This window comes from Thamnophis sirtalis, unplaced genomic scaffold (assembly GCF_051295495.1).
Source record: "Thamnophis sirtalis isolate CommonGarterSnake01/CBP01778 unplaced genomic scaffold, rThaSir2_p1.2 scaffold_4, whole genome shotgun sequence".
In the NCBI taxonomy this organism is placed as follows: domain Eukaryota; kingdom Metazoa; phylum Chordata; class Lepidosauria; order Squamata; family Natricidae; genus Thamnophis; species Thamnophis sirtalis.
Window position 1 is genome coordinate 18,475,240 of NW_028261384.1, and position 23,310 is coordinate 18,498,549.

The 23,310-nt window shown below is 40.4% G+C and overlaps 1 protein-coding gene and 1 pseudogene across 6 annotated transcripts in view; one reads left to right on the forward strand and one right to left on the reverse strand.

The window, feature by feature from the left end:
- Positions 1 to 3,803: 3,803 nt before the first annotated feature.
- The window catches only part of CREM (cAMP responsive element modulator), a 35,717-nt gene continuing 16,210 nt past the window's right edge, over positions 3,804 to 23,310 (reverse strand). For 2 of the 6 annotated variants that reach the window (XM_087712529.1, XM_087712527.1), the window contains exons 7-8: positions 8,858 to 9,014; positions 4,349 to 4,924 (exon numbers count right to left, since the gene is read on the reverse strand). In XM_087712529.1, the coding sequence (XP_087568655.1) occupies positions 4,780 to 4,924; positions 8,858 to 9,014 (302 nt within the window). In that variant the 3' untranslated portion in view covers positions 4,349 to 4,779. Of the gene's footprint in view, positions 4,925 to 8,857; positions 9,015 to 14,332; positions 14,456 to 14,623; positions 14,885 to 15,548; positions 15,670 to 23,310 lie in introns of those variants that run through there. The other 4 variants (XM_087712533.1, XM_087712531.1, XM_087712532.1 and 1 more) reach the window with 4 other exon arrangements.
- Positions 18,809 to 21,831, forward strand: LOC148045778 (uncharacterized; annotated as a pseudogene).

The window sequence follows — 23,310 nt, forward strand, 5'->3', positions numbered from 1 at the left end:
AAGAACCACTTTCTAAGACAGAAAAGACAGCAATAGTTGTGTGTTTTTATTGCCTGCTTATAGAATGTTCAGAGGCAGGTGTCTGATGAATAGACAGGCTTTAATTTGAATGTAATAATGATTTCACTGTGCTTTTATAGTATACTAAGGAGTAACCACTAATACAAACTTTGTGAGCATGTAATAAAGATACTGCCTTTTTTATTTTACTAGGATAAGTTTGTCTCAGTCATATATATGTCCTTGCAGCATAACAAAATTCGGTAAAACTCCATTGTGTTTTAAAGATTCCATTTGATTTTAGTTCTAAAAAGTTCAAGGATAAAAGGTTGTGAGAGACTCTGAAGGAGCACTGTCTCAAAGTACTAGTACTGTGCTTTTTTTAATGAATGGACTCTCCCTCCTATTTTGCACATAGTCCATCACTCAGGAGTTTATCTGAACTAATAGTAATATATTCAGTCAATCTTTTTTTCTCTAATATAAACGTGATGTTACAAAATCAGACCTCACAAAACATGCCACCAAAGCTCTTTACACTTTTGGTTGTAGAAGAACTGCCCTCTAAACTCAGTGAACAACAATTTTCTTGAAAACAAGATGCAGGAATGACATCAGTATCCTAACCATTTTTTTCAGGTTAACCACATCAAACATCATTAACACAGTCATTTCAAGAACAGGAAAAACCCCAACAGGTAACACCACTTCCTTTCTTGCATTGTTGCTACTTCATTTTAAGCAGACTTCAAAAGGCAGCTTAACATGATTTAATTCCCCCTCCTTCCCACCACCATTAATCTGCTTGATTCATCTTTCCTGATGACAGCATGTTTGACCTGAAAAGTATGATGAGCAATGGTGAATACATGTTGACAGCCAGATTCAAAACACTACAGTTCAGAACAGTCCAATTTGATACCTTCACACTGCCAATACAGTCCATTGGTTGGAGTTGGGTGGCTGTAATATGTTTAGATAATAAATTCAAAAATGTTGAGAATTTTGGAAAAACTGGTTGGTTAGATTGATGCTGATGACGACAAATATCAAACAACCATAGAAACAGAATCAGGTGGCATCCCACATAACAAAGATAAAAACAATCAAACCCTAATCCCTTTCATTAAAGAAATCAGATTAAACATAATATTCAAAAGCTGGGACAGGGAATTTTAAATCAGTTAGTGCCTTTCCCATTGGAAGGGAGTACTTCTTGAGAACTCAAACAATCATCAATAGCAAGCCTCAGAAGAAGCCTGGAAGGTTGCAAACATGACATCTGAACAAAAGCAATTCCATAAAGAGGGGAAAACTTAATGTAAACGTTGTTTCCTTTTTTCTTTTTACTAAAATTAGAAAAATGCAGTTATTTGGTGATTTCTGGACATTCTCTGTTGGTAAAAATATAGATAAAAATTATCAACATGATGAATACTAAATCAATATTTTTTTTACTAGCTATAAATATTTGACAGAGAGATGCAAACTTGTTAAATCTATAGTTCTTTATTAGATATATTTTTTCCAGGCAATTTTTTCTCCAATAGTATATTATTATTATTGTACAGGTAGTTCTGAACTTACGATCATAATTGAGCCCAAAATTCATGTTAAGTGAGAAATTTGTTAAAATGAGCTTTGCTCCATTTTACAACTTTTCTTGCCACAGTTGTTAAGTGAATCATTGCAGTTGTTAAATTTGTAATATGGTTAAGTAAATCTGGTTTTGCTTGTCAGAAAGTTGTAAAAGGGGATAACATGACCTTGGGACACTGCAGCTATCGTAAATGCGAGTCCATTGTCAAGCAGCTGAATGTAAATAATGTGATCAGTGGGATGCTATAATGGTCATAAGTATGAAAAATCATGTCACTTTTTTCAATGCAGTCGTAACTTTAAATGGTCAATAAATGAAGTCGAGAACTACCTGTATTGTAGTTTAGTTACCATTTTCCTGCCTGTTATTTTGCCTACCAATTTAGTGAAATTACAGTTTTCTTTCTATGCTGCCAGATATATGTACCAACCAGAAATAGGGTAGGTAAGTGAATAACAGATCTGAAATGTATAGTTCAATTCCTCTTTCTAAGTTCTTATGAATCACTTGTAAGAATGTAGCTTCTCAGTTCAAAATGTCTTTATGTGAACAGCCATTCATATGTATGTATGTATGTATGTATGTATGTATGTATGTATGTATGTATGTTATATTTGTGCTGATAAATAAATAAAGGGAGACTAGTATAGATCTATTTCAAGCTATTTAGCTCTCATCAGCTAGCCATTCGATTGCTTCGATTCCCAGCAAGGGTATGGCTAGCTGATGAGAGCTAAATAGCTTGAAATAGATCTATACTAGTCTCCCTTTATTTATTTATCAGCACAAATATTACATACATACATACATACATACATACATACATACATACATACACACATACATACACACACACACACGCATACACACACACACATACATACATAAAATTCTCTGTCTCTCCTACACATATATTCTATTTACCACTGAAAAGTAAACAAAGAGGTACAAAGAGCCTCTGTGGCATAGAAACATTTTTCTGTCCCAATATGTCACAAAAATGAAGTGTCAGCATTTGCCATTTATTGGACTATTATTTTAAAGAAAGAATAAATTTCAATATAGTTTGTCATCTTAGATCTCCCCTATTATCTTTATTCCCAACAAAGATCCATTGGGTAGATTTGTTGGCAGATTTATTGTAACTGCTCTGACTACAATGGTTAAGAACTGCCTAAGTATGACATCATGGTAAAAGGAAGTATTATTATATCACTGAACAGGATATCCTCCCTTATAATCATTCATAACAACCATGAAGAATTGCTTATGTCAGCACAGACTCCATACTATTATTCCACACTCAGAAAATCTTTTGGTCAAATATGTATTGCATTAAATGACAGCATGAAGTTATGTTTACCTTCTAAAAAAAAAAAGCATCAGAAGTCCTGCCTTCATTGAGACTTTGTCAAAAAGACAGAATAGACAACCATTTCTTTTCCCAGCCACAGCTTCCCAAGATGTCCTTCACACCTACACACAGTGCAAGGTTTCTAGAAAAAAAATAAGCTTTTTTTGAGGGGGGGAGGGGGGATAATAAAAATTATACTATAGCCACAATACAGGCTAAGACAGATGTAAGTCAAATTACAATAAACAGTTAGAACATCTTGAGCTCCATTGCCAAAACAATGGGGGGGGGGAGTATATGTGTACAATGTAAAATCTCAACACATATGATAGAATTGGGTGACTAGCTCACCAACCCATGTAATACCACATGATATCAATATTTTGCACATTCTCACTTCATCCGAGAACATAAAAGTCTAAGATTTGAGTATTATCAGATTTTATATATATATTAAAATTAGTGTTAGCTATCATTCTGGAGAATCTCAAAGGTGCTTTTTTTTCAGAAGGCAACTGGACTTTCTTGGTTTTTGCTTGAAGACGTTTCGCTTCTCATCCCAAAAACCTTTTTCGTTCTGATTTAAAAAGCTTTAACAGAAACATCTTGGATGAGAAGCAAAACATACTCAAACAAAAACCAAGGAAGTCCAATTGCCTTTTTGGGAAAAACACCTTTGGAACAACCTTGACCTGGATGACTGAGAATCTCCATAGACAATTCTGGGGAATGCTTGTGAAATATAAGAGACAGTAAATTGTCTAATAAAATATTTCACAGCATATGCCATTAGTTTTATTCTTTAAAAATATGGAATAGATGATTAAATAAATACCAAACACTACAAAGTTTATGCAACATGGTTCTATTTAAAGTAGTTTCAACCATGGCACTCAGTGACAGCAATACAATATTTTCTTAACAAAGCAATGTATACAAAAATATGCCATAAATTCATTTGTAAACTAGTATTCTAAAACACATACGTCATAGCAACGCACATGTTTATATAACATCTTCCTGAGATACTTTGGGTGGTTTTCATTTTATTGTGTTAGATTATCTTTGATCAATTTAAAATATTGTGCAAGTGGGATACTAATATAAAGAAAATAATGCAAATAATAGGTGGAGGAGCAGCTCTTACACATGCTTCCTCCATAAACATGGGACATACATTGTGTTTTTAAAATATTTGACTCTTTCTGGGTGAGAAAAAGTGAGGTGAAGTTTCATTTAATAATCTAGAAAAAGCAGCAGAGTGTTTCAGGAATGTTAGAGGTGGAGTAGAATACAAATGATAGAAAGGAAAAGTCATAATTCTTTTGACTAGACATTTTCTTCAGGAGCATTTGTACATGCTGTACTCAGTTCACAGTTTCAGTATCGACACTAATCTGTCTTGGAAGAGCAAATGTCTTTTAAAGTTTCTAGCTCTTCTATAAGTTTCTTGTTTTGAACTTCTAACATTGCAACACGACTCTCCAGACATTTCACATATTCTTTCTTCCTTCGTCGGCATTCTTTTGCAGCTTCCCTGAAAAAAAAAGTAAAAAGGGCAAACAGAAAAGCTTTTGTGACATGCTACTGACATAAGGTAGGATGGGGATGGTGCAGTAACCAAGGTCAATTCAATATGGAGACAGTGATGCTTTCCAAAGATTAGAAATCACACATCTTTTTAGAAAAAAAGACCTAAGAAAAGCCAAGATCACAAAGACCACACACTGCCCCTTTCTTAAGGTTCACTTGGCAATCTGTAGAATTGCTTCATCTCATGCCTTGATTACTGTTCATAGTAAAAAGTTCCACGGCCAAATGCCAGTTACTCTGCTTTATGGCAATAAAGGTCTTTGAGGGCCTTGAGTTCCTCAATGAGAGTCTTGTTTTGGTTTTCAAGTACAGCTACGCGATTTTCAAGGCATTTGACATATTCTTTCTTCTTCCTGCGGCACTCTCGAGCGGCTTCCCTGGAACCAACACAAGGCAAATGACTACTCAATCAGCTACAAGGCAAAGAAAACCTGGATAGCTAGGATAACCTCTGACACCAGAAAAGCTGAAGTGACTTAGTAATGCCAAATCAAGTACACCGTATACCAGTCACAGCATAAAATCAGGCCACAATGCTCTGAACGCAATGCAGAACAGACAGAGAGAAGACACCAGACAGAAGACACCGCACAGCACAGAAGTGAGAGGAAGCTGTTTTAAAATCGATTATGAGATAGGGCTTTACAAAAGCAACTGAAGCTATCACAAAACATGCATCAAAATAACAGCTCAATATCTACAGCCCCCACATTGTCTGTTTGCATAATAGCCCATATTAAGCCCACATGCTTAAACACGTAGTTCAGTCATCTCAGATTATACCTGCAAAATGTTAAGAAATTAACTGTTGGCAAAGAAAACATGGTACCTTCTCTCTTCAGTTTGAAAATTTCAGCTTCTCTTTTCAGCTAGTTTGAACTGTTTTGTTAATTGTCCCAATTTTTTTATCAAAACCAATAATAATATTATTTAAAGTGAATACAATATATATTATTTATACTTTAAGTCTTAAACTTTAATATAATAATTAAGGATGAATGGGAAGTTAAACTACTATTTAAAATTTTATGCTTGTTGCTGGTGGTTCATTAATCTCATTTCAGACCTTTTAGTTGTCTAAAACCACTAGCCTGTGAGTGGGAGATGAAGAAGCAAACCATCATCATTGGTTACCTCTTTAAATTATATAATGTTTTACATATACATTATTGTTTTAAGGCCTTTGTAAAGGCCCCCATATGGAACTTTTTGTTAAAGCATTGAAGAAAAATGTTTAAAATCAATATAAATTCCATAAATGAGATGGAATACTGTGATGACATTAATACATCTGAACTTATTTGTCTTGAAGCTACAAATTTAATTATGGAGTCCTCCCTGCTTTAATTTTCACAAAGACAAAGCTTGCAAAAGCCTTTTCCTTGTACATTGTTATAAGTAAGTATTTCTCATAGTGCTTTTCCTGGAATACTAATCTAAAAGGATCCCTAGGATCTTTGGCAGGATTTTTAAGAAAATATAGAGGAAGCTAAAATATATAAGAGGAAAGCTAAATAAAAATTACATGAATGAGAAAAGTATCTGCAAGTACTAAGCAAAAATGTTGGCTACTTGGTACTATGCACTTAATGTCATAAAAATAAGCTGCTACATATTATTCAATTGCCACTAACGATAGACACCAGACAACCGGAAGAGAGAAGAACAAGAGATGGAAACTAAGACATTTCTGGATTAGCAATTTGAAATTAAAAGGCATGAGAAAAAGCAATACCATGAAAACATTAAGCAATAGTAGGGTTAGTTACAAAGGAGTTCAGCTTCTTCCAGAAAAGCACATGCCAACAATATCCACAAATACTAGCAGCGGACAATGAATACAACATTAATACTAACACACACACAGGAAGTAAATAAACAAAAGGATAATTTAGCCTGGACAATGTACAAAATTTAGTAAATAAAGTGAGAAATGCAACCTAAAAATCGCACCCAAGCTCTTAAAAATCAGTTTACTACAAAATACAAGAGGGCATTCCACAGTGAATTTATTTTCTGCAATAAAATATAGACCTGCAAAAAAAACGTTACCCTTCTTCTATTCTATTAAGTTTACAAAATCACAGGCTTTGGTAAAACTGAATCAAAACAGAATGCGCTATTTAAGCAAATGATACTCATGTGAATGTGCACATAAAAATTAGATGTATAAAGCATTATTTAAAATACTGTGGTTCCCCCAAAACAAGACAGGGTCTTATTTTCTTTTGACCCCCAAAATAAGTGTTTATTTTCAGAGAGATCCTATTATTTTTGAGGTGCAGGAGGCAGCAAGCGTGGTTACCTCATGGCTGCTGCTGTGTTGCGATATTTTCGGAGAGAGCTTATTTCAGCGCATGCGCTCAAAAGCCCAATTGGGCTTATTATGTGGGAGGTCTTATTTTCAGGGAAACGGTATAAGCATTCTCAATTTAATATCTACTCATTCCACGACTATCTGAAGTTAAGGTAGCACTGAACAAAGAATCCTTACAGTGAATCTTCATAGTTGTAGCCACTGCAAAGTCCCATAGTCACGACTGCCATTGTGACATTCAATGTCAATCCTGCCAGCTTCTCCACTGACAAGCTTGCAGAAGGTCACAAATAGTAATCTTGTGGCCATGGTACACTGCAACTGTGTAAGATTCGCCTAACATAGTAATCAGGACTTTTTGAACTTCCACTAGAAATCAGCACTACCATGGTTTAGGTTTAGGTTTATTGGGATTTATATGCCGCCCTTTTCCCTGAGGGGACTCAGGGCGGCTTACAACCACAGGGGAGGGGAAGTGCAAGGTCAAAACAAACACTTTGTGAACAAAAGAAAAATAATAAAACACAGCTTTCATTCAGCAATCAAACACTCGGGCGGGTAATTGGAAGCCTATCCCCAGGCCTGCTGGGAGAGCCAGATCTTGAGGGCTGCGCGGAAGGTCTGGGTCGTGGTGAGGGTGCGGATCTCCATGGGGAGCTCGTTCCATAGGGTCGGGGCAGCAACAGAAAAGGCTCTCCTCCGTGTGGTCGCCAGTCGACATTGACTGGCAGATGGAATTCGGAGGAGGCCCAGTCTGTGCGATCTGATTGGTCGATTTAGGGAGGTAATCGGCAGAAGGCGGTCTCTCAAGTACCTAGATCCACTACCATGGAGTGCTTTAAAGATGGTCATCATTATCCTGAAGCGCACCCGGAGACCAACAGGCAGCCAGTGCAGCTCGCGGAGGACAGGTGTAACGTGGGCGAACCGAGGTGCGCCCACTATCACTCGCGCGGCTGCATTTTGGACTAGCTGTAGTCGCCGGATGCACTTCAGGGGCAACCCCATGTAGAGCCCATTGCAGTATTCCAGTCTAGAGATCACAAGGGCTCGAGTGACTGTTGTGAGGGCCCCCCGATCTAGGTAGGGCCGCAACTGGCGGACCAGGCGAACCTGGGCAAATGCCCCCCTGGTCACAGCTGACAGCTGGTGGTCAAAAGTCAGCTGTGGATCCAGGAGGACTCCTAAGTTGCGGACCCTATCTGAGGGGTATAAAATTTGACCCCCCAGCCTAAGCGTTGGTGTATTAGCCAAATTATTGGGGGGGAAACACAACAGCCACTCGGTCTTATCCGGGTTGAGCACCAGTTTGTTAGCACTCATCCAGTCCTTAACGGCCTCCAGACCCCGGTTCATCACGTCCACCGCTTCATTGAGTTGGCACGGGGCGGACAGATACAATTGTGTATCGTCCGCATATTGATGGTATTTTATCCCGTGCCTCCGAATGATCTCGCCCAGCGGTTTCATGTATATGTTAAATAGTAGGGGGGATAGGACCGAACCCTGAGGTACTCCACATGTTAGGGGCCTCAGGGACGATCTCTGCCCCCCCACTAACACCGACTGCGACCTGCCCGAGAGGTAAGAGGAGAACCACCGCAAAACAGTGCCTCCCACTCCCACCTCCCGCAGTCGTCGCAGAAGGATACCATGGTCGATGGTATCGAAAGCCGCTGAGAGGTCAAGGAGAAAACCATCCTTTAACAATGGCATTCACAGTCCCAATTATTGTCAATAAATGAGAATTACCTACATTAGGACATGCAACCATATGCATGCTACTGTAATCTGTTTCTCTGTGTGAGAAAAATCTTTTATTCTTATTAATACAATAGACTTTCTGAGTGGAAAATGTGTATAGTATGATATAGTAAAGTACTGTGCTAGTCTTTTTAGCATTACTATTTCCTTACCACTGATTCTGGGAAATAAATAAATAAACAAACAAATAAACAAACAAATAAATATTAACTTGAATTCTAATTGGTACCTGTTTTTCATAAGCCTTAGTTCTCTTTTACGCGTTGCTTCTTCTGCTAGCTGCTGCGGGTTATGCAGTGTTCCTGGGGAAGCTGCCATGACGACTCCTTGAGGTAAGGCTGTGGTTGGAGTACGGATTTGGTAAGTTGGCATGTCACCTGTAGCAGCTGCAATTTCAAAAAAGAAGACATTATAATACAAAGCAAAATGGCATCGTTTATTATCAAAACAAACAAGCAAAAAATAACAAATGTTCTCCCATGGCATCTGGCATCAAGATTTGTACAGTTTTTATTTGGATGTTTGGATGTTTTAACAAAACAGTCCTCAGAAAATCACAATGGAAACAATATATTTATCAAAGGGCAGGTGGGAATTAAGCAGCCTATCTGTGCTTCTATTGAATAAATTCTATTAAGAAAAAGCAAGCCATAGGAAAAATATCTTTTCATTCTTCATCACTTTTGTTTTGTTTCAAAGAAATAATTTAATCTTAAAGAAATAGAGGAAGAGGAGAAATCCATACAAAGCATGATATCATGCAAATGCAAGAGAATGAGAAAGCATAGAAGTCATTCATTGTACCCAAATATTACAATACATGATTTTAAAGAAAGGAAGAGTTCAGCACTAACTAAACAGTAAGCTACGTATGTAGGCACCCAGGTAAAACTGCAGAATAAAGTTGAGCATGGGCTATTCCACATCCCTTCTGATTTGCAGAATCTAGACTCCAACAATAATGAGAGCTCATTGCCACAGTGTAAGTTAATTTCTTGGTTGAATAGGGCTTAGTGTTAAGATGTGTCTCCATGAATGATTCGATCAAAACCCTTTCTCATTTAGTTTTATTTTTTACTACTCATTTTCCCATCTCCACCAGACCCCATCCGTTCATTCTTTTGCCAGGATATATAAACCCAATGCATACTGCCTTTTTTCTTAGGAATCATTTTGCATATCAGCAGCCCTCATTTCTTTCCTCTGAACTGATTTTTACACTTTTCTTCAATTGACTCTTCCTTTCTAACTGAAGCTTACACAGCATAATAACCCGCAGGCTGCATATGGCCCACCTAGCAGTCTTATGCAGTCTGCCAATTTTTTTATAAAAATTAAGTAAATTGAGTAATGTCCCACCAGATTTTGCCACCCTTAATAAGAATCCAGTACTGGTGCCCTGAAAAACATGCCAAGTGCCTCCAATTCCTCACGAACTTTACCAGCTCCATTATCACTGCCAACCCTTAACTGGAGAAGAGCTGATCAGCATACCAAATATTTCCTCCTAGGCACTAAAGTCATCTAACACAGTGGTCCCCAACCCCCGGTCCGCGGACCGGTGCCGGGCCGTGGAGTACCTGGCACCGGGCCGCACAGCGGCCGGGGGCTATGATCGTTCTTTTAAATCCGCTCCTCTTAAATGCATTTCTCTCCCCCCCCCTTTGGTCCCACCCTCGGCTCTCTCTCCCTCCCTCCATCGCCGTCTCCTCCCTTCTCTCTCCCCCCCTCCCGCACCGATCCATCGCCAGGGAAAGAGAGAGTGAGAGAGGAGAGAGAGAGGGAGAGAGTCAAGAAAACTGTTCTGGCCGCCGCTGAAATGACTCAGTAACTTTTGCGCTTGGATCTGCTTTTTCAAACCTCCCCCAATCATCATCGCCTTCCTTCCCACCCTGCCGCGCTTGGCCTGGCTCTTTTCTTTTTTTGCTCTCTCCTCGGCTTTTCCTGCTTTCTCCCTGCAATTTTGTCACCCAGATGCATGCTGTGGTTTGCGAGTGCGGCTCGGTTTTATGTGTCCGCTTCTCTCCCTTTCTCTCCACACACCCCCCACCTCCATTTAATTATTTTTTTAAAAGAAAGAAAACCGTAGTTCCGCCAATTGCAAAAAAAAAAAAGTGTGTGTGCGTGCATATCTGCCGGCGGGTGTGTGTTGGTGTGGTGTGTGTGTGTGTGTGTGTGTGTGTGTATGCACGCGCGGAGAGAGAGACTGGTTGGAAAGGAAGGACAGGACTGACGGTGTGTGTTTCTGCAGCCCCTTCGGTGGAGGCTGCACTAGCCGTCAGATCTGGTTTTTTTTTTTTCCCCTCTCCTTTTTCCGGCAGGTCGTTTTAATCCTTGCTAATTACTTTCTGTTCTTCGCTTGCCAGCTTCCTTCCCACCCTCCTTCCTCCTCCCCCACCCCCCCCGGCCGGGTGCGCCTCCCCACTCTTACTCCCAAACAGTTATATATTTATATATATATTTATTTTCTCTCTCTCCACGGCATTCGCGCGCGCGCGCGTTCTGTTCTTTGCCCGCCGAATGTGGTGGGGAGGGGGAGGGCGGGCAGAAAGGTTCGTCCGGGTTGAGGGTTCAGGATGGTCTTTGAGGAACATAAGTCTGTCCGGGTGGGGGGGGGCATATTAAAGCACTTTATATTTATGTAATTGTATTTTATTTTGTAAGGCATGTTTAAATACAATAAAATAAAAGTTGTTTAATCAAAACAATCTGGTATATAAACAATCAATGTGTCGTCGCGAACAACGCCCCCCCACCTCTTTGCGCGCTCAGCGGGCCACGGTAAAATTATCAAAGGCTGACTGGTCCGCGGCGATAAAAAGGTTGGGGACCACTGATCTAACAAAACCAGCAATCATGTCTGATCATAAGACCAAATAGTTTCTATTTATGAAATTTTTTGTAAGCTTGTGCACAACAGGACAAATGGAAGCCTTTAAGACTTAAGACAACACTGGAAGTCTTTAAGAAGATGTTGGATAGCCATTTGTCTGAAATGGTATAGGATTTCCTGCCTAGGCAGGGGGCTGCACTAGAAGACCTCCAAGGTCCCTTCCAACTCTGCTATTGTATTGTATAAATGCAAATTTTATTTAGAATCTAAAATCCAACTGATGTACTTTAAACCAGCATATAAATTATAGAAGAATGGGAAATGACTATCTTCCTGCATAATGAATGAAGGCAAGTCTTTAATTCATAGACTGTCCATATAGCCATCTGGAAGGGAAGCTAGATCTGTGAAGCAGCCTCAGACCACTGAATTAAACAAAGATGCCACACTTTCCAAATTATATTCCATATAATGCAAGAACAAATAGTATGAAGCCATTTCTGTGACTTCATGTCAATTGACTGTTGATAATTGGCTTCAGCGATACATAATTTGAAATATGTACAATACAAGAAAATCGGAGACAGTGGATTTTATCAATTACCAAACAGGTCTTCGCATTTTATGCCCAGGACGCTAACTCCACTTGCTATTTTTAATCTTTCAAAAATTATATTTATCTTTTCCTTCACGAAAATGAATGGACGTATGATAAAACAAAGCAATGACTCCAGCTTCCATCATCCTTATTTCCCACAATGCATTTTGGGCCCCATATAGTCCCAAGGACTTTTTAAAGGGGAAAAAAAGAGATTCTCAATACACATTGCCCTGAAAAAATGAAAATCTACTTTCAAAACATGTTTTCAAAAAAAGGAAGTTAATACTGTTGTCAGAGATTGAGAAAAAAATAGTAAGCAAATGTAAGGTGTGTAAATTATTGCTAAATGGAATATCACCTTATATTTGTTTCAACAGATGAATGAAAATTTTTGGAAAAGAAACAACTCTGATAGGTAAAAATCTACAGAATGAAGAGATGTGAGGTCTACATGGTTACTGGATTAACAAACTAATAGCAAGCTTTCTTTCAAATTAAATTGGTAGTGGGGATTTATTCAACTCAAAGAAATTGATAAAATCTTGTACATTATATCTTCTTGAATTAAAAACAGAATTAAAGATAGTTTAATTCACCCAGGAAAAGATATTTAGTGACATTCACCTGGCTCTGAAACTTTTGCTCCACTCAGTATTAAAATACAATGTAATGTTTTAATCCTTGCATGCTAAAAGCTACTTCTGAAATAGATACATAAAAGTAGAAAAAGTAGAACAAATGAAATTCCTGAAATATTTATATTATGGCACCTTAGCTGAGATTTAGACACACTTAGACAGCAAGAACAATTGTATGAGGTTATTGCCATAATTGTTCCAGTGTTTTTTCTGCAACCTGAAATTATTTTGCTAATAACCATGCTGGCTTGGGAGATATTGGGATTTACAGTCACATGAACTTTATAGTAGCTAATTAATATGTACAGAGTACATCATCTGTACATTATATTTTTAAATTTTTGCATTTTGTTTTAAATGGGAAAAAACCCTAAAATGATTAAATGCTTATTTAAATACAGAAAAGAGTATTGGTTCTAAAGGTCACTGTATCATTGATTAAAATCAGGTGACTTCCCTTCTTTTTTAAAAAAATCATTTGTATATTTGTATTTTATTTATCATAAACATGAGCATCTGCAAATATCAACAATTCCTTCAAAAAAGTTAGTATCTGAAAAAAATCATTGTCCAAAAGGGAATAAACAACCATATATGACAACATCTTATGGACCAATTCATATCTCCAGTAATTAGATGAACGTATCTTAACAATTTATTTTCTAAAAAGACTCATGTTTCCAATAGTCATAAAATAACATTTTTGCTGAAATAATCATAATTCCATGTTTTATCAATTAGAGATATCAAAATAATCTTCTGTTGTCATTCATATACTGAATAGTACAATCCCTTCTATCATACTTCTCCATCCTCTTGAATATGCAATCTTTATAATATATATAAACTGACCTTTTTAATAAATATTTATGATTGATTTACCCTTTTGTAGAGAACACATTTAGATACTTACGTTGCAGCACCTCAGATGAAAAGTCATAATTTAATCCTAGCAATTATTTTAAAAATTTCAATAATCCTAGAAATCTGATCCGAAACACTATCATTCCATCATTTTCAAATATGGATTTTGCCATGTTTAGGATGTTCATCACTGTCAAACTGAAAAACTGAATTCTATTAACTTCTGAACATATTACAAATTTGATAGACTTTTTATTCATATCCTGTTTACTCTTACTGTCTCCTATTCCTTTTCTATTCCTTTGCTTGGCATATAAAATTCTGCTTTTACACTTTTTGTGTACATCCATAAAAATATTATGTATTATTGTGGATCCCCCACCCCACCGAAATGGCTATCTTACAATATTTATGACATTTTTTTTATTGTTTCAGCATAGATGTCATTAAAAATTATGAATTATTATTTAGATATTACAATGACATTTATACTTATCAAGTCATGGAAAAATATTTGTTTTTGTTGTTATTCCATTGCTGTGTCCAACTCTTCACAACTCCATGGACCATAGTGTGCCAGGTCCCCTATTCTCTAATATCTCCCAGAGTTTGCCCAAATTCATGCTCATGAATTTGGTGCATTGATGACACTGTCTAAACCAGGAAAACAATTAAGATTATTACAATTATTTTAAAGAGGTTAAACAATTCTATTCTACAAAAGTGACAGGTTTGTATGAAAAAAAGAAACAAGGAACTTTGAATCACCTTAAAGCTCTCAAATTTGTTGGTAGGATAAGCTGTCATGGGCTTCCTTAATAGACAACAGCCAAATTCATTGGTGGACTTTAGAGAAGTTTATGCCACAATAAACATGCTGCTTGTGTTATTCTATAAGACACAGACAGACAAGGAGCCTATTCAAAAGTTATATGAAGCTTTACATCACAGATCAATTCTAAAGATTTTTCTGCAGAGCAGAACTTGACTGACTACATATTAGGAAGAATACTGTTACACCCCTTTCTTTCTCCTCCCTCTTCTAAGGCAGTATCTTACCAGAAGGATTATAAACTTTTCTCAAAAGCCTGTTGCGCAGCTCCTAGTTCTTTGCTCAACCAACCCGAGGTCTTTAGGAATAGCTGAGAGCAGTGGGATAAATAACACAAAACACACAAACCAGATTTACTTAGCTCAAGAGATCAGGAGCATGGGCTACAGAATAACACTATAAAATGTGCCAGCAGTTCTAGCTGAAGCAGAAAGGAACTGACTAAATCACAGCATGACTTGCGGCTGACGTCAATGTAGGTGTTGTTTGTGGAGTTTAAGTTTTCCAGCTCCGCCACTGAAACATGATTCCAGGAAATCTAGTGACGTCAGCCCTTTGAACTTGATTAGCTGTGGAACAGACCACTTTCAAAGAGGGGGGGGGGATAAGATAACAAACAATCCGTCAAAGGTTCGCTAGACTCAAGTCCCTATTACTGCTGTAATGATCTGTCTAAATGAATGCCAATGGAATAACTGCTGAGCTGAACAAAGCACACACTGCCACTAGATTCCTTCTAACAGAAGCCTCACAAGTGATACTTTATTCACATCAAAGTTTAAATAAAAAGCATCAAGAGAGATAAGTTGCTGGTTTTTCATACTACCTGGCTAATGACTGTAGTTAAGTTAAGTGAAGTCTTCATTAATAAAGAAAACAAAAATATTCCACGCTGACATTGCAAGAAAAAACAATTTTTAAACAAACAGCAATCGGTTCACCCTAAAACATTTCACTCCCTAATTAACATTTTATCATGCACTATAAAAATAAGTAGCAACCAAGGGCTGCCCATCAATAATTCTTGGCAAAACAGGGAGAGCTGTGAGGAACCTGTTTTCGTCTGTGCTGTCAAACATCTCACTGAAAAAAACAGAATTGCCGCACCCCAGCCCGAGTTCTTTCTTTGGAAAGAATCATACTATCACCTACCAGTTTCATCTCTGGTTACAGCCATGACCAGCAGTTCGTACTCAAAGGCTTCACGTCTGCCACCAACTGAATAGAAATTTTTCCAAACAAGCAAACATGTGCGGGATTACAAGCTTCAAGGACTGACATCAGAATGATCTCACTAGCCTACCTCGTCATTAATGTTCTTTCTCACTGGAACAGCCCTTTGAAACAGGAACTGGGGGAGTGGGAGACTAACTTGCAAATAACTGCTTTGGCATTTTCAGTTTTCCTTTCTTTTTCAATATATTAAAAACACCCACAAATGAAGGGAATCAACCAAAGATCAAGCATGCCAGATTAATTTGCAGCAAAGAAGGAAATCTCTGCAAACGCTTTTCAAAATAAGTTAGTCTGGAAGCTCCACTTTAAACATACTGCAATCCAACCCCAAAACATTTCGGGAGCCCCAGATGAAACAGTTTTCTTCCTTATCTTAATTTAACAACAGTGAAAACTACAATAGTACCAACCACTATTACTGACTGTGGTTGGTTGCACAATCAGCTTGATGTTCAACTGGATTTGGCAGTTTTATTCACCTGTTGAGTACATCTCAAAGAACCTGGGATAGGCAGATGTTGCTTGATGCTCTTAAAGGCATTGTCCCAGGATCCAAGCTGTTCTTAGTAAAGCTGCCTTCTGCAATTGACTGATGGTGATACTGCCAATGCCAGTGGTGTTCAAGTGGTGCTCCAGATGTTTTGGGATTGCACCCATTACTACTATCTTTCCTTTCCTTTTGTGTTCTTTGTCACAGTCATTCTATTTCAATTTGCAAGTCTTTCTATTTTGTGATTTATTATCATCATCACTATCAACAAATCCTACCTTTTCTTTAACACTGTCTGCTATCTCAATTTCTTAATTTCTTCTTAATTTCATCTCCACAATAATCCCCCAAAATAGTCTGAACTGCAAAAAGTCATACATTGAGCTCTGTAATTAATTTCAGGTTTTTGACCAAGGTTGCCTGCACTATGCCAAGAACAGCTAAAGAGCATCATAAAACCAGATCAAATGCAAGTATAATCTACCATCCTCAAGTAGATTCTTCTACAATACGAACAGTTATTTCGAACTGGTAATAACCGTTACCAACTGGTAACTGGTATTTGGAGACATGCTTTTCTGGATCACTAAACCATATACAGGTATCTTGATTATTTGTCAGTGATAGTCCTCAGGAAACTACTTTATCATGTGCAATTTAAAAATCTAACCCTAATCCAAAGAAATGTATAAACAAAGGGGGGACATCTCCACAAAATAATCTCTCTAGTACTAGATTTTAAAAAAATAGTTTACTTTGCTTAAGGGTACTCATTTATCCTTGTAAGGAAAGAGCAAGCAACCCCTTCATTCACATCACCTCATCCCACATTCATTGATAGTCACACCTGAGTTTCTATCACCATTCATTAATTTCATTTGCCTAACAGAAAAAGATATATAGATTTTTTTAAGGGGAACCAAGACTTGAAACACAAACAGGAGACTCTTTATCTCTCCAACAGCCTCAGATTCAGTTAACTGGAATCCTCAGGGATTGGGAAGAAAATCAAGGAAGGACTGAGAGGGAAATGTGTTGTATAAAAAGTAGCTGTCTTGCATAGGTAAAAGCTGTTTATGTATAGGTGCAGTGTTACGATTACTGACTGTGGATATGTCATCTTTGGAATCTAATGCTTCTATGTAAGCTCAGTTCTTGTGTGTTTTTGTGCAACCTTGTGCTGGGGACTTAGACTGTTTCTGGCGGTGTTGGGCGGGGGCGTGCGGCCTTTGAGCGGCGCTCCCCCTCTTTTTCCCATGGATGGCAAATTCCCAACTGATGGCACTCTCAGCTTGAACTTAGATTGAACTCGGATTGCTACGGCCTGCTTTTCTTCTTGGTGAGACGCCATTGAGCCCTGCTGCCGCCTTTGGGGGGGGGGTTGTGAGTCAAGCGCTAACCTAAGCACACCCCCCACCCTTTCCATCACGGCTTTTATGACTCGGACTCTGATCACTATTGCTGCAGATTGACTGCTGGGATTCCGGCTTCTGTGGCTAGCCCTCCCGACTCTTGCTATTATTGCTGCTGCCATCCGTGATTAACCCCAGGCCTGCCTCTCTAGACGACGCTGCCCCCTGGCTGTCTTCCATCTTGATCGTTCCCACTTTCGCCTCACCTCTAAGACCACCATTTTGGAAAAAACTGGACGCGTGAGATTAATCCGCTTGTCGCCTTTCCATCGCCATAAACCCTTAATTTAACAACACGGACACGGGGGTTTCCCCCTCACCATTTTCGGCTGCTGTGATCTGGCCATGGAGTCCTTAGTCCTCCGTTTCTGCCGAGAGTTCTGCATGCCATCCTGTATTTACTATCTTCACAGGAAGGGAAAGCGGAGGACAAAGAGGACGTGGGTAGGGAGTTTGTCCCCCTCCTCTCCGTCTGGCATCAACCCCCCATCCACTTTAAACTTTAGAACCTTGTATTTCCTGGTGGATCCCACAGAGGAAAACCTTCTGAGCATAAAGACATTCTTCTCTTATATTACTACGAACTTTATCTATTTAAAAACTGCGCTCAACCGCTTGGCGGTTCCAGAATGGCTCCCATCTTGTTGTTGAGTGAAGGAATATTTGTAGGTATGGATGGTTGAGAGAATGTTCCCATGTGTTTTTAAACTTAAATTTTTAAATTTTCTATTTTTATTCTGTATCATTGTATATTTAATATTTTATTATTAGTGGGGTATGTGTGCGGAGAATGTCTGGTTGGTATGCATGAGGGGATCGAGAGTGCGGCCCGGAGCCCCCTCCACTGAGTGCAGAAGCAGAAGTGGATGGGGGCCCGGTTCCGCCTCTCGTCCCAGAGTGTATGATATGAATGGCCTGCTGGGGAGAACCGGGGCCATGGGAGGGGAGGGGAGGCTATAGCTGCGGGGAGGGGACGGATCATCCCGGTCATAGTTGGGAGAGGCAGGCACGATGGGAGTTTCAGGGCGGGCCATTACCGGGGAAGGAGGGCTCGCTATGCCGCAGGGATCCCCCGTTCTGGTCCTGAAAACTCAACCCTAGGACCAGGTGGCAAGAGATGCCAGGGCCCTGGTCTCAGGTTGCTGCTGCTAAATGCCAGGTCTGTGATTCAGAAAGCTCCCGTCGTCCGGGACTTAATATTAGACGAGGGGGCAGACCTGGCATGTATTATTGAGACCTGGCTGGGCCACGAGGGAGGAGTCCCCCTCTCAGAAATGTGCCCAGAAGGGTTTCAGGTGCTGCACCAACCATGACACGAGAGAAGGGGTGGGGGAGTGATTGTTGTCATCTGAAAATCATTAGCACCTCATAAGATCCCTGCTCCAGAGACTGTCGGGTGTGAGTCCCTGCTGGTGAAGCTGGACCTTGGGGGTCAAGTGGCCTTGTTGTTAATGTACCTACCTCCCAGCTGCATTGCAACAACCCTGCCTTCGCTCCTGGAGTCAATAGCCGGTTTGGCGGTTGAGTTCCCCAGACTTATAGTACTGGAGGACTTTAACCTACCATCTCTCGGCGAATGCTCTGATGGGGCGCAGGATTTCATGGCTTCCATGGGCTTGACCCAGGTAATTCAGGGTCCGACTCATACAGCGGGACATACTCTTGACCTTGTGTTTCTCTCAGAGCAGTGGAGAGGTGATCTGGAATTGAAGGGCATAAAAACCTTGCCCTTGTCATGGTCAGATCACTTCCTACTGAGGCTTGATTTTCTGAAACTACTCCCCCACTGCAGGGAGGGGGAACCAATTAAATGGTTCCGTCCTGGGCGCCTGATGGATCCTTTGAGATTTCAGACGGAGCTTGGGGAATTACCTGACTCCCTTGCCCACAGTCCGACGGAGTCCTTGGTCGCTGCTTGGAACAAGGCAGCGGTTGGGGCTCTTGATCGGATTGTGCCTTTGCGGCCTCTCCGCAGCAGTGGATCCAGGAAGGCCCCTTGGTTTACCGAGGAACTCCGGGAGATGAAGCGCCAAAAGAGACACCTAGAGCAACGCTGGAGGGCCAGTAAATCCAAATCTGACCGAACACAATTAAGAGCCTTCATTAGACCTTATCTAGTGGTGATTCGGGCAGCTAAATGTTTGCATTTCTCCGCTCTCATTGCGTCCTCAGAATCACACCCTGCCGCCCTGTTTAGGATAACCCACTCCCTCCTGAAAGGGAGGGATATGGGCGAACCCTTGCAGGGAAGAGACAAGGAATTTGTTCAGTTTCTGTCGGACAAAGTCTCTCAGATTCGGACGGACCTGGACTCCACTTGGAGAGTACCTGCTGAGACGCCGAGAGTGGGCCTTGATCGGATTTCCTGGAGCGAGTTCCAGCTAACTACTCCTGAGGAAGTGGACAAGGCTATGGGAGCTGTAAGTACCTCCACCTGTTTACTGGGCCCGTGTCCCTCCTGGCTGGTTTCGACCAGCAGGGAGGTCACACGAGGCTGGCTCCAGAGGATTGTTAATACCTCTCTTCAGGAGGGATCTTTCCCGCTGCCCCTAAAGGACGTGATGGTGAGATCCCTCCTTAAGAAGCCTTCTCTGGACCCAGCTATTCTTAACAACTATCGTTCAGTGTCCAACCTTCCCTTTGTTGGGAAGGTTGTCGAGAAGGTGGTGGCCTGTCAGCTCCGACGGACCTTGGATGAAGCTGATTATCTAGATCCCTTTCAGGCGGGTTTCAGGCCTGGTTACTCCACGGAAACTGCTTTGGTTGCGCTGACCGATGATCTCTGGCGGGCCAGGGATAGAGGACATTCCTCTATCCTGGTGCTTCTTGACCTCTCAACAGCCTTCAATACCATCGACCATGGTATCCTTCTGCGACGACTGGGGGAGGTGGGAGTGGGAGGCACCATGTTACGGTGGTTCTCCTCTTACCTCTTAGATAGGTCGCAGTCGGTGTTGGTTGGTGGACAGATGTCGACCCCTAGGCCCCTAAAATACGGGGTGCCATAGGGCTCGGTCCTGTCCCCCGTCCTATTTAACATCTACATGAAGCCACTGGGTGAGGTCATTCGTCGGCACAGGATCAAATATCATCAATATGCGGACGATACCCAGTTGTATCTGTCCGCCCCGTGCCAACTCAGCGAAGCGGTAGAAGTGATGTGCCAGTGCCTGGAGGCTGTTAGGGTCTGGATGGGAGTAAACAAGCTGGCACTCAATCCCGACAAGACTGAGTGGCTGTTGATGTTGCCCCCCAAGAACGGACCAGATATTCCATCTCTTAGCCTGGGGGGCAAAACCCTTCGCCCCTCAGAGAGGGTCCGCAACTTGGGTGTCCTCCTGGATCCTCAGCTGACATTAAAATACCATCTGTCGGCTGTGACCAGGGGAGCTTTTGCCCAGGTTCGCCTGGTGCACCAGTTGCGGCCCTACCTGGACTGGGAGGCACTTAAAATGGTTACTCATGCTCTCGTCACCTCTAGGTTTGATTACTGTAATGCGCTTTACTTGGGGCTGCCCCTGAAGAGTATTCGGAGACTACAATTGGTCCAGAATGCAGCCGCGCGAGCGATATTCGGTGTACACGCATGTTACACCTATCCTCTGCGAGCTGCACTGGCTTCCCATCAGTCTCCGAATGTGCTTCAAGGTGCTGGTCGTTACCTTTAAAGCCCTACATGGCTTAGGACCTGGATACCTACGGGACCGCTTCCTGCCACATACCTCCCAACAACCTATAAGATCCCACAGATTGGGCCTCCTTTGGGTACCGTCGACCAGGCAATGCCAGTTGGTGACTACTCGGGGGAAGTCTTTCTCTGTAGCTGCTCCGGCCCTGTGGAATGATCTCCCCGCAGAGATCCGGACCCTTCCCACTCTCTTGGCTTTCCGTAAGGCCACTAAAACCTGGCTGTTCCAGCAGGCCTGGGGCTGTTGACCCCAAAATATGGTCCAGCCCCACTTGGAATGGAATGCATTGTGTGTTTTTAAGTCTATCTTTTCTTTTTTTCTATGCCTTTTATTTGTATTGTGAGCCGCCCGGAGTCCTACGGGATTGGGCAGCATACAAGTGTTATTAAACTTTGAATCTTTGAACCTAGAAACTTCTTCTTACGATCTTATCGGTCGTAACTTTATATTTTCCTTTATATTGAAGACTAAGATGCTCTCTCATTTTTGCAGTTCTATATTTTATCTATCACTAAATCTTTACACACAATTATTCAAAAGAAATAATGACATTTCTCTTTCCCCTTTTCTTCTATAAAGTTTTTTTCCTCCTTATTTATATCCTGTGAGGTTGATCTATCTACCAAAACCAGAAGATTTATTTCTATAGCTTCATTCATTATAGCCAGTGAAGTGTAGACTGTGGAAGTCCTCTCTCTCCCCCATGTGGCGATTGGGATTGAAGTTGGTAGCAGTAACTAGCAAGTGATTTCACCAAAGCAGAAGCATGACTGGGATGTGTAGATGCATAGTGTTTTTGAGAAAAACCAAAGGCTGGAGACCTCCAGCCTTTCACACTCTAGGCTCAGCCCTGCTGTTACAACCAAACCTGCTTTGCATCGTCTAATCCACTATTTCATTAGCAAAACATCTCAGGAAGTCAATAAAGATATGCCAGCCAATCTGTTGGAATCACAGTAATGATTGTTCCATTTTAAAAAGAATCCATTAAAAAAACCCATTTACTGGGCTTGTAGTTTTGTGCAACAACTCACAAAAAAGTCTTAGCCACCATTCACAGAAGGTTTCTGTACAATAATTTCCTTGCAAATTTTCACAATAGTATTCAATCTTAGCTTTAGTGCTAAAACTATTATACTCTCCTAATGATAAGTTCACAAAAATCTAAACATCAATTATTAATAAAATGTTCAAGATTAGAACTAACCCATAAAATGTATGAAAGTATTATAAATGTATAACCAATACCAGTAGGTATAATCAAAGTTGCTAGAGAGCTTTATTTAAAAAAAACCATAAGTGTTGGAACATACATCTGCCTCAATTGTGCGCAATATGTGATGTACAAGTAGCGCTCAACTTACAAACACAATTGAGGCCATAATTTACCATATTTTTCAGAGTATAAGACGGAGTATAAGGGCCCATTTTTTGTCATAGCCTTATGGAGGCTTATAGAGTGCTGCTGGGGGTGGAAGGGGGGCGGCAAAAACAGTCCATTTTTTGCTCATTTCTGCCCTCCCCAGCACCTAGGAGCTCTCTGAAAGCCTCCATAAGGCTATGCATGGCAATTTTTGTGAAGGGGTCAGTTGTCAAATATCCCTAAGTAAATCATGTGGGAAGGCTGCAGCAGTCATAAGTATGAAACTCACTTTTTTTCAGCACCATGCTAACATTGAACAGCCACTAAATGAACTGCTGCAAATTGAGGATTACCTGTATTCCTAAAGCAATGAATCTCAAACTACCATTTTTTCAATTTTATTTTAAAAGCCCAAAGCCCATGTTGGAACACTAAACCAAAATCAGTATATTTTACTGTAAAGATGAAAAACATGTGAAACACATCATTAGGAATGTCACACCTTCTGCACTCAATATTTTAAACTAGATCTTCTTCCATTTAATCTTATTAGTCCATGAAGGGTGGGCAGAATCAGGACTGGAAGGGGAAAATGTAATTCGGAATACATGTTGGTGCAATATGCAGTCCTGTCAGTAATATTTTAAATCAAAGTTGTCTTTTCCCAAGATCATGACGTAGTTCCTAAACACGGCTGAATCTTGAAGAACTGCTGTTAAATGTT